The 11331-nt window shown below is 44.5% G+C and overlaps 4 protein-coding genes across 4 annotated transcripts; 3 read left to right on the top strand and 1 right to left on the bottom strand.

Moving 5' to 3' along the window:
- Positions 1 to 1175: 1175 nt before the first annotated feature.
- Bfra_012315 (putative d-isomer specific 2-hydroxyacid dehydrogenase protein) lies at positions 1176 to 2255 on the bottom strand (the record flags this gene model as incomplete). The annotated part of the gene is made up of 1 exon (XM_037342632.1): positions 1176 to 2255. One exon carries the CDS (start codon positions 2253 to 2255, stop codon positions 1176 to 1178), a length of 1080 nt encoding a protein of 359 aa, XP_037187616.1.
- Positions 2256 to 3131: 876 nt separating this feature from the next.
- Bfra_012314 (putative sorbitol dehydrogenase protein) lies at positions 3132 to 4306 on the top strand (the record flags this gene model as incomplete). Its single annotated transcript, XM_037342631.1, has 3 exons — positions 3132 to 3325; positions 3377 to 4114; positions 4138 to 4306. The coding sequence occupies 3 exons, from the start codon at positions 3132 to 3134 to the stop codon at positions 4304 to 4306; spliced, it is 1101 nt and encodes a 366-aa protein (XP_037187615.1).
- A 338-nt stretch (positions 4307 to 4644) lies between these two features.
- Positions 4645 to 5413, top strand: Bfra_012313 (putative mitochondrial f1f0-atp synthase g protein; the record flags this gene model as incomplete). Its single annotated transcript, XM_037342630.1, has 3 exons — positions 4645 to 4927; positions 5007 to 5091; positions 5149 to 5413. 3 exons carry the CDS (start codon positions 4645 to 4647, stop codon positions 5411 to 5413), a joined length of 633 nt encoding a protein of 210 aa, XP_037187614.1.
- A 2011-nt stretch (positions 5414 to 7424) lies between these two features.
- On the top strand, positions 7425 to 10876 carry Bfra_012312 (uncharacterized protein; the record flags this gene model as incomplete). The annotated part of the gene is made up of 2 exons (XM_037342629.1): positions 7425 to 8196; positions 8256 to 10876. The coding sequence occupies 2 exons, from the start codon at positions 7425 to 7427 to the stop codon at positions 10874 to 10876; spliced, it is 3393 nt and encodes a 1130-aa protein (XP_037187613.1).
- Between the last annotated feature and the right edge of the window lie 455 nt (positions 10877 to 11331).

The following is an 11331-nucleotide window of genomic DNA, read 5'->3' as shown; positions in this document are numbered from 1 at the left end:
CCTCCTTCTATCTCTCTCCACCATCCAAGAATGCTAATCAAACTCTATCAAGACTTTGAAACGACGATATTCCTATATCAAGGACTCGTAGCGCATGTTAGTCTCACATGTACAACTAGAGCAACTCTCTACACTTACTATCTCCCCAATCAATTCAATGCATTTTGCTAGTCCCGTCTTAAGTCATAACCTCAATATCACGAAGAGGTACACCGGCAACTACTCCAATCATACTAATAGCATAACACAGCACCCAGCGTAGTCAATCCTTTGCGAGTATCCCCAGCTAGCTTCTCAAGCATTGAGATAGATACATATATCCTCATGACAGCCATGAAAAGACAAAGTTTTAGCTAACTATAAAACAACACGACAATTTAGTCCCATCTGAACCTACAATATCACAACGAAGGAATCTCGGTCATGAGACATTGGAAAGGGCTTCTAATTCCTAAATATTCGCAGTGTAAGAAGTTAAGTAGCAATACGGAAAGCATCATGAGCACCAGAGCCATGACAGCAGCCTTCGAACTCGGTATCAGGTACCAAACCCAGATTGAATTCGGCATTTCTTGCTCATGGGTTTGTGGAGTTTTTTCTTGCGACAAGCTCACCATCTGAAACTTCCTTTTCTCCATTTCTGTTTTCGTTATCATACCCGCTTTACTTCTCAATGCTTAACGATCCGAAATTTGCAGGACAGTGCAATGTCGAAACTTCTTGGGGTCAAGCCATCTTCTTCAACCAGAGGTAGTATTGAGCGTGTATTCATCTTCAATATTATATGTGTATGTGTTGAAGATTGCTGCAAGTCATGGTTGAGGAACACCTGGAAGAATTGAATGCTTGTCGTCTACGAAGGGGAATACGCATGGTATTTATTAGACCTTTGTGCCTTTTCTGCTGACATAATTGCTGTGCTTCAATTGGTGGCAGCTGTGTGAAGAAAGCCGATGTATAATGTGATCAGGTGGAAGGGAAAAAAGCGATAGTGTCTAAGATTTGTGATACTGAATTGTTGGGAAGAATTGTGAAGGGATGGGCGAAATCGACTACGGCGATGAGCGACACTCGCATCGGAGATTCAGGTTCAAATTTATTCTCATCAATTTACCGCCATATCGCACTAGCGGTTCCAGAAAGATTGTTTATTTCAAGATGAGACTATCCGAGATCTAAGCCAGTACATGTGTTAAATCTTTTCCCTCATACCATCTCTGAACGTTCTCAGCTTGTACTTGATACCAATCATTCATGGTACCTTCTTCCACATAACCCATATGCGGACTCAACAAGACTTTGCTGCTTCCATCCTCTCCCCATTTTGTGCTTCTCCATTGACTATCTTCTGGCAAAGGCTCTAGATCAAACACATCCAGCGCAGCCCCGCGAATTTTTCCCTTTTGCAAAGCATCCAGCAAGGCTTCCTGTTGAACAAGAGGTCCTCGTGATGTATTAACAAACAAAGCACTCTTCTTCATCAAATCAAAGTCTTTTTCACCTACTATTCCTCTCGAACGATCACTCAACACCAAATGCACGCTAACCACGTCGGCCGTTGAAAACAACTCTTCCTTACTCACAACCTTGAACACCTTCTCTCCATCCTCATCCTCAGTATCGAAACCACTGTCTCTAGCCTGTTGATCCGCGATTTCTTGAGTCAAATTCGAGCTCCATGCTATAATCTTCATACCGAACGCTGAATGCATGATCTTGGCTACATTTGAGCCCAATCTACCTAGTCCCAAAGTTCCAAAAGTCTTTCCACTCAATCCAGTTGCCAACGTTGTTTGCCAGCCACCCCCCTTGACTATTTTATCATCCCAGGCTACATTTCTCGCAATTCCTAAAATCAAGGCAACAGTATGTTGCGTGGTGCTATCTGGTCCTCTCTTTGGTTTCCCCGACGCCCCGGTGACAGTAATTCCAAGTTTCTTGGCGGCTTCCATATCAATGCCCTTGTTTCTACTTGCTGCATTGAGAAGGAGTTTGAGATTGGGAAGTTTTTCTAGGAGTGATGCGGGAAAGGGAGTCCGTTCTCTCATCGATGAGATGATTGTGAATGGCTTAAGCCTCTCCACCAGCTGATTTTTGACATCTTCCGGAGTTGAAGGATCATTGTAAGGTAGCAGGGTATCTGGAAAAGCGGTAATCTCAAAGGTTGACTTGAGTGACTCGAAATGTTTAGAAGCAATCCCTTGATAATCATCAAGAATAGCCAATTTGATGAGTGGCCGAGGTACAGGAGGCATAGTGATATAAATGGATGGCAGGTATTGAATTGTCGGAAACGAAACAGTGCGGGGTAAAATGTGGGGTGACGCTGATATGAAGGATCAAACAGTATGTCAAAAGCAGGGGAAAGAGGACTAGCTAAAGTGTTGCTTTGGATGAAGTTATTCAGGAACCCTTCTCGGCGAGGCAATATGTGTAAGATTTACCAACCAATGATTGATTCATGAACAAGCCTTGAGTTTCCGAGAGCACTTGGAAGTAAAACAGTGAGGTCTGCATATCCGAGGTCGGAAGCAAGCATCCACATGAGATGATGAATGGGGGACGTTGCTTCAAACCCCACGATAATCCGCTTCGTAAATTAACTGGAGAGTGTCCGTGGGGTTACTCCTCGAAAGATCACTTCGTACCAAGTGTACACGAAAGATTATTATGTTCGACCAGGACAAGAGCACGGGTTACTTTGATCAATTTAACCTGGGTACACCGTAAAAAACCGAGCATGCGCAAAAGTCGGTGATATATGATTGGAGCGCATGAACATTCAATCCTCTTTTTTACTTCTCTTGGTCGGGCTCTCTTCCGCCGATAACCTGTCCTGCCCCACCACTATTTTTGGCGGGGATATGATAGTATATCTCAATATGTACCTCGTTTTGTACGCATTGGGAATTGGGTTGATGACTTGAACACGTATAATTCGTGGAGAACGTATATCAGAACTGTCTCATCTTATTGGAAAGGGTGGGTGGTCGCGGATAATTCTGCTGCACGCTATTGGAACCGTGGGTCACTTGACAAATATTGTAATTACCACAGGTGAATTCTGAATACTTTAACTTCCTCTATCCCTCAAGAATATACTTTCCTCAAAGACCAAAAAAGCAGTAACGATGAGCCCTTCAGCAACAGAAATCTCAGAGACCACCATGGCAAAGCCTACCAAGTCTAACATCGGTGTTTATACCAACCCAGCACATGAATTGTGGGTTGCAGAAGCAGAACCATCTTTAGAAAGCATTGAGAAGGGCGATTCATTGAAGCCAGGAGAAGTTACAGTGGGCATTAGAAGTGTCGGTATCTGCGGGTGAGTTTCAAGATATTCTATGGCACATAATCATTCTAACAGTCATTCCAGGTCGGATGTACACTTTTGGCATGCTGGGTGTATAGGCCCAATGATTGTCGAAGACACACACATACTTGGACACGAATCAGCTGGCGTTGTACTCGCAGTTCATCCATCGGTTGATAGTCTGAAAGTCGGCGATCGAGTCGCTGTTGAGCCAAACATTATCTGCGGTGAATGCGAGCGATGTCTTTCTGGTAGATACAACGGATGTGAGAAGGTTTTGTTTCTGTCAACACCACCAGTTCCAGGTCTTCTTCGCAGATATGTCAACCACCCGGCTACTTGGTGTTACAAGATTGGAAACATGTCATTCGAAGATGGAGCAATGTTGGAACCTTTGAGCGTCGCATTGGCTGGTTTAGAAAGAGCAAATGTTAAGTTGGGAGATCCAGTTCTCATCTGCGGGGCTGGCCCTATCGGTCTCATCACCCTGCTTTGTGCTCGAGCTGCTGGAGCTTGCCCGATTGTTATCACGGATATCGATGAGGGAAGACTTGCTTTCGCCAAGGAGCTTGTTCCTTCAGTTACTACGCACAAAGTCGAGAGATTATCCGCGGAAGAGGGTGCTAAATCTATTGTAAAATCCTTTGGGGGTATTGAGCCAGCAGTCGCCATGGAGTGTACTGGAGTTGAAAGCAGTGTAGCTGCAGCTTGCTGGGCAGTCAAATTCGGTGGAAAGGTGTTCGTGGTCGGTGTAGGCAAAGATGAGATGACACTACCATTTATGAGATTGAGTACCGCGAGGTGGACCTACAATTTCAGTACAGATACTGTAACACATGGCCAAGAGCCATTCGACTGGTCGAGAGTGGTATCATTGATATGAAGAAGCTGGTAACCCATCGTTTCCCACTGGAAGATGCGATTAAAGCCTTCGAGACAGCAGCAAATCCAAAGACTGGTGCTATAAAAGTTCAAATCAAGAACGACGAATAGGGTCGATTAGGATGAAATTTAATGCAATTTGTCGCGATAGTATAGTGTAGACACTTCAATTGAATATAATAAGAAGCTTTCCTAAAGTTGGGCGAAATGTGAAATGTAAAGATAGATTAGAGATATAAAACTCCTGCTTGAAAATAATAGGTTGATTTGTGCTTAGTAATCTGCAATTTCCACACCACGGAACGTTCCTAAGCTTCCCGGCGTCGGCAAAAAAGTCGACAAGCATTTCTCTCGCGATTACACTCCACCACCACGCACTTCTCGATAATCGACACCTCGAGTAACGCGAGAGTCCTTTTCTTTCTGTTTATCGGCGCATAGATTCCATAATGTCATTACATATCTCCCGCACCGTGCTGCGGCAATCTATGAAGGCTCCTGGAAGGGCAGCACGAAGATTTGAATCTACCTCCACTAAGGCCACCGAAGCAGCCAAAGATACCGCCGCAAAGGCATCAGAGAAAGCATCAGATTTCCAGTCGAAAGCCAGCGAAGGTCTTTCTCGTGTCACTTCGTCCGCAGGACCTGCTATCTCGGGTGCTGCCAAAAACCTTGGAAATGCCTTAGGGAAAATTGGAGGAAGAACCGGAAGATTGATTGCCTTCATTGAGCGTAAGTTTCATTTTGTATCCGCATACAGAGATGATTTTCCGGTGGTTTGACAAGTCAATGGCTAATTTTGTGCTCATAGGACAAATCCCACCAACCGTCTACTATGCTCGTGTTGGATTAGAGCTCTCCAAATTAGTTATTCAAGGTCAAAAGATGGCACCTCCGTAAGTTCAACGATGAAACGTTTTCTCCAAAGTCGTGAGCTGATTTTTGGCTTTCAGACCAGCCTCAACATTTCAATCATACTTCCAAAAGATCGTAAAGGGTGTTAAATCCGGAAACCCAAGCTCTGCTTTCAATTCAGCAGCAAACTCCAACAAAGCAACACCTACTGGTTTGCTCGAACAGATCCGAAATATCAGCACAGCTCAGATGGTCTCGGGTGGTGTTATAGTTGCTGAGGTTTTGGGATTCTTCACAGTTGGTGAGATGATCGGTAGAATGAAGTTGGTAGGATACAGAGGGGACACTGGAGCTCATCACTGAGCGGGCAGTGATAATGGAGCTGCGTAAGACGTGGAGGGAACTCTCGGTGGGGTAAACGAAAAGGGCGTAGCATTCTTTCTCGACCGTGGCATGAGGAGCTACGGGTGGTGAGATTGGGGTGCATTTGCACATATCCTGATACAATTTTCTTGTACTCGTAGAACCATGTCTGTACATCAAAAAATAAACAGCATAATGGTGGTTTAGAGTTCTTTCGGTCCCTGATCACTCATTGCCCGACGAGAATTTCTCGTTTTATGTTGCTCTGGTACGGGCATTCGGAATATGTATACTTCTCGGAAATGGTCTACTTGTTTGAGACTTGCTCCTAACTCCCATCACTTCAACAGAGACCATATAATATACAATCGAGTAGATTCAATGGGTACTGGTATACGCTTCATTTCAGAACTTGCCTCATTCATGCCTAAATTCTTCTTATTCTCTTTCTCGCTCTTTATTCACTGACGGGAGGGGCGGATAGTCCCCTCTCCTTCCAGACCCTCTTCCTTCAGCGTTGAAAGGTCTTGAATCGTCTCATAATACAACGCTATATATTACCACATAATCATAATACGTCCTAGTATAGAAAACATGACCCCTTACGATATACAAGACCCTGCCGCCAAAACCTTGGCAACTATGATTTTCTCGCCAGATCTAAAACATTCGGACGATCATGAATATAGAATGAGGATCACCTCACCAAAGAGCCTCAATCGACTCGAGTCTTGCTTGCTTGCACGTGATAATGCACACTTACAACATAAGGATTGTTGTTGCCAATTTCCTATCTTAATGAACTGGCGGCCTGTAAAGCTATACTGCAGTCTGCACGAAACCGATGTCTTGAACATGAATGTGTGTTCAAGACACCGATATTCACACATACTCCTTCTAGCCTCAAATGTTCTGACGTCGAATTCGAGGTTCAGATCTCTGTTACACCAAACGATATCATCAGCCTCTTGACATGTCGTGTATATACGCTTTTTGGTCCGCTAGTATTTTCTAGTTTCTTTGTTTCTTAATTTCCTTCCAATGCTGTGCTCAAGACCTACGCGGTAAAACAATTTCCTCGTTTCATTGACTTCAAGGGTTCTACTTGTCCTGCTGGAAGAAGCTGAAAGATGGCGTCCAGGAATAGATAGCAGCCGCAGATAGATATGTAATGTTCCTGTCGACCCCCTTGGCACGGTAGATAAGCTTTCAAGGTTTGCGCGCCCTGATAGTTGCAGATACCGTTTGATGTCTGTAGTGGAAATCCTCCTTTTTCATGTGTGAAGTTCAATAATTAAATCCTATGATGTCTTTTGATTCACTATGATCGTCAATCACTGTTCTCAGGGGAAGCTCTAGGGGAATCAACATATTATATAAACAACGTCTTTGGATGGATGGAATATACAGTGTTTGGGATATCTCAACATAGATACACACTCTTGATACACCAACACATATCGATATCAACCCGTCAACCCCGTTCGTCGACGTTTTCATAATCAAGAACACAAGGTCAAGGATACTGATTAGCTTTTCCCTCCTTTGATATAATCTTACTTATGGCAACCAATCCATAGAATTCGTCGAATTCATAAAACTTTGTCCATCTTATCTTTTTTCCCCTTCCCGTTTTGTTTACATAAAGACCCTGGAGACGTTAATAAGAGCATACACGTTTGCGTCTGTCATTATCCCTCGAAGTCGTCACACCTGAAATGACTTTGGGGAATTAACGGAAAGTCGCGATAAACAGATTCAAAGCTTTGTATCCCTATCAAGGATTCAAACAAATAAAAACCCCCCCAATTCCATTTCCAAAGCCATTCCTGGTAGCGGCGGGTGGACTTGAACTTGGCTATTGCTTTTGCAAGCTACCGTGAACTTATTCGTTATTTACTTGGTTTCTAGCTCGTGTGCTTGTTTATTACCTGGTAGTTGCTTGTCATCTGCCCTTCTACTTCCTCAATCACCAACAACCTCGAGAAAAACATACATTATTTTGCCCATCATGGCTTATAATGCTCTGGATCAAAACGATTTTGATGGGGACCATGATGGTGATCATGAAATAAACTCTACTTCTTCTAATTCTCCATTCCAACGATTGTCATCAAATCATCTATTTTTAGATGCGCAAAATAGCGATACGAGCCACGGGCAAGCATATTCTCCAGAAAATACACCGAGTCTCAGCCAAATGGTACAATCGATTACTTCGAAGAGTACAAAGACGAGTGGGAGTTATGATATTGTAGAAGACGACGATTACGAGGAGCACGAGGTAGAACGAGAGCCAACATCCCCTCCTTCACTGGCGCTATCACCAGAAAGGAAGAACGTCACATCGCGAGAGGGAACTATACCGGAGAAACCCCTAGTTTTGAGCATTCCACGGCCCCGTCCCCGAAATAATACAGCTACAGGGTCGTCCAACAATACAACTTCTCCTATATCACCTCGTGCAATATTATCGAAAGAACGTGCGCCGATTGTTCGTACAGCATCAGGTCACAGCATTGCGTTACGGCACCCGACACCCGATTTACAAACGCTGCAAGGAGCTTATGTAGGGAATATTGACAAATTGGAAAAGACAGCAGAACGGTTGAGTATGACCTCCTCCATCGATGATGCGATTCGGGAACTCCATATGGAGCAGAAGCGTTCTGATAGTCGCCGGTCATCCATTCTGTCACAGCTTAACGAAATGCCACAAGTCTCACGAGAAGTTTCTAACCCCGGCTCCATCATCGAATTGAACAATGCGGCAAGATCCGGGGGTATTCACCTGCAGGGTATATGATGTCTCCGAAGGGCTCCTTTTCTACCACTACGCGAGGGAGATCTGCGTCGAAGAGCTCGAGATTTGGAAATCGACCAGAACCAGAGTTGGAAGGAAGACCGTTGGATTCATTTGTTAACATGTCCTTTCCCTCACTTGTCGACCACCGAACGCCCTCAATCGCGGAGCAAGATGAACGTTCTGCGACCTTGACACGACCAACAATTGAGAATCTCGGCACAGAAAATACGGCGGAGAATATGGCAGGCCAGGTTGATGAAGCTCGACCTCAAACCTCAACATCAACCAACACATTTGACCAGGCAGAGCGAATGTTTGCGGATTTTGATGGAGTCCATTCTGCACCTTTGAGAACATCATTTGATCATGAATTCATCATGGAAGAACACAACAAAACTACATCCGGAATGCCTGAGGAGCTACATGATGATCAGAGGAGATACTCATCTGGTACACAGCTTTTGCCAGGGGACAATGATCAGAGAAGAGTGGCATCTGGTGATCGGCAGTCGATGGCTAGGCCGCAAACATATGCTGATCCAAGTACTGGGCAGCAGATGGTTTACTACCCAGCACGAGTTCCTATGATGCTCAATTTGCCCCAAAAACTATCCAAGAATCCATCTTCTATGGCAAGGAATAAGAGAAGATCGCAAGTTCTAAGCAATATTCCAGCTGCTGCTCGGCAATCAGCTATTTGGTTACCTGATGTGTTGGAGACGAATGGCGAGCCTCTACATGAAAACGACGATGCGCAAAACTTGGAATACGTTCCTCAACATCAGAGAATGAGTATGGGTGGACGAAGGAATACACAAGATTTGTCGCATATGCCTCCCCACCTGAGAGCAAACGCGTTCTTTGAGCTCCCACAGGGGCAAACCGAGGCTATGGAATTAAAAGATCAATCGGCTGTTGCTACTCTGGATAGTATCTTGGATGCATCTGCTCATGCTCCTGTCACCGCATTCGTTGATCATGCAATTGCTGGACATCTTGGAAACGAGGTTTACGGAAAAACACACCAACGCAACAAGAGTAGCGCTCAATTACTGGCACCGACACCGGAGAAGCATGACAATTCAAAGAAACGAACAAGCTCATTCAACTTTCTATTGGGCCGTCGGTCAAGTAGCAATAATTTACTTGGAGATGATGGCAAGCGTGCTTCTACAATGTCCAATATTCAGGTAGAAAGAAAGGCGACAAGGTCTCCTATTGAAGATGACGAAGATGACATTAATAACAAAGACACGACGCCTTTACGGCACACACGTGGGGTTAGTGGTGCGACTGATCTCATACGAGCCGAGGAAGGTGAAGTAGAAAGTGAAGAGGATGAGGGTCAAAGGGACGATGAAATTTACCACGGTCCACCAACCACACTTCTTGCCGAGTTGCAGTTGCGCAAACAGCAACAGAAGATTCGAACAAGACCACCTGTCAGTGTTAATGGCATGCAGTCTACATTACTCCAGATGGACACAGTTCTACAAAGACAACAACAAACCAGGAAACAAAAACGGGTTAATTTAGCGTGGCAACTTGGAGACAATGACGATCCTAATGCCGAAGAAGATGAAGATGTTCCCTTGGCCATGTTAAATGTAACAAGGGCTCACGTTCAAGATACACGCAGGCCCCTTGGTTTAATGGAAAGACGTGAATTAGAAGACAATGAGCCACTTAGTAGACGCAGAGCTCGATTAACAGGCCAACCCATGCCAATGCCTCGAGCTACTACCATGATGCACATTCCTACAGGCACTCCTGTTGTGGAAGAAGAGGAAGGAGAAACACTTGCACAACGCATTCGACGTCTGAAGGAACAAGGAGGAACAGCAACTGGACTTCCAGCTGCGAGACCTGTTAGCGGTGATTTTGCATCTGAAATGATGAGTCAATTTGGTGGAGATATTTTGAATGCTGATGGGGGCAAGGGAAAAGGAAAGGAGGTTTCCACAACTCCAGTCAATGAAGAAGAGGAAACATTAGGCCAGAGACGTAAACGTCTCCAGGCAGAAAAGGAAGCTCGTGAAAAAGAAGTCGGCACGGCCGGTGATGCTGAAGCGACCCCAGAACCTTTGGTCATTAACAAGATGAATAGTATGGCTGACATCCTCTCGGCTCATCCAGCCGCTGGTGCAAGTCGAAATTCATCATTTGCCAAACCATCCCGACCAGCTACTGGTCTCCTTGGCTTGCACGAGAAGCAAACCCAGCGAAGAGCTAGCACAATGACTAACCTTGTCACTCAACAAAATATGGCTCCCCGTGGTACTCGTGTCAAGAGTGGCACGTACAATGACCCGCAACCTCATGGGCAACCTAATACAATCCGACCACCAAATACTTCCAACTACAACCTTCACAACAGCGCACTTCCCAATAGCGGCTACCCACAATTCGCTCAACCAACTATGAACTACAATAACTTCAATAACTCCATGACACAATATGGAAATGCATACCCTAACATGGGCTACCAAAACAACATGCCCATGGGCGGCTATAATAACACGATGCCAATGCAAATGCAAATGCAGAATATTCACACAAATCCCATTACTGGCCTGGCTACAGGACCTGGTGGTGAACCACTTAACCAGGGACAAGTTGATATGGTGGAGCGATGGAGACAAAGTGTTATGCATTGAATCGAATACACTCTTTGATCAAGCCGATCTTTTTCATTTGTTTTCACATCTCAATTTTCTTCTTTCATCATTTTCAGCTTTTGGCTTTTGGATTTCGGGGAATGCAAGGATGGTACAAAACAATAACCTAGGAATGGATGGAATTTTATAGATAGATACACATGGATGCAGCATTTATAGTTGGCGTTTCATTATTGCTTTTGAATTTTTCTTGAATCTTTTGAATTGAGTTTGAATCTGGACTTTGGATTTTTGCAAATTATCCAGCGTTCGATTGATGGTTGCGAGATATACCTGTTTTGAGCCCCTTCTTTTCTTCCTTCGCTTGAGATTTCTCGGGGGAGAGGGAAGGAGAATTTGCAAGATTGACTGTGGGTGGAAAGCATAGCGTAGGATATGGAATGTGCATTTGGTGGCGTATAAGGTTGCTTGGTTGTGTAAGTTTTTAATCTTGG

This window comes from Botrytis fragariae (assembly GCF_013461495.1).
Source record: "Botrytis fragariae strain BVB16 chromosome Unknown tig00000270, whole genome shotgun sequence".
In the NCBI taxonomy this organism is placed as follows: Eukaryota; Fungi; Ascomycota; class Leotiomycetes; order Helotiales; family Sclerotiniaceae; genus Botrytis; species Botrytis fragariae.
The sequence above is the reverse complement of the archived record's forward strand: the minus strand, read 5'-3'. Positions and strand labels throughout refer to the sequence as shown.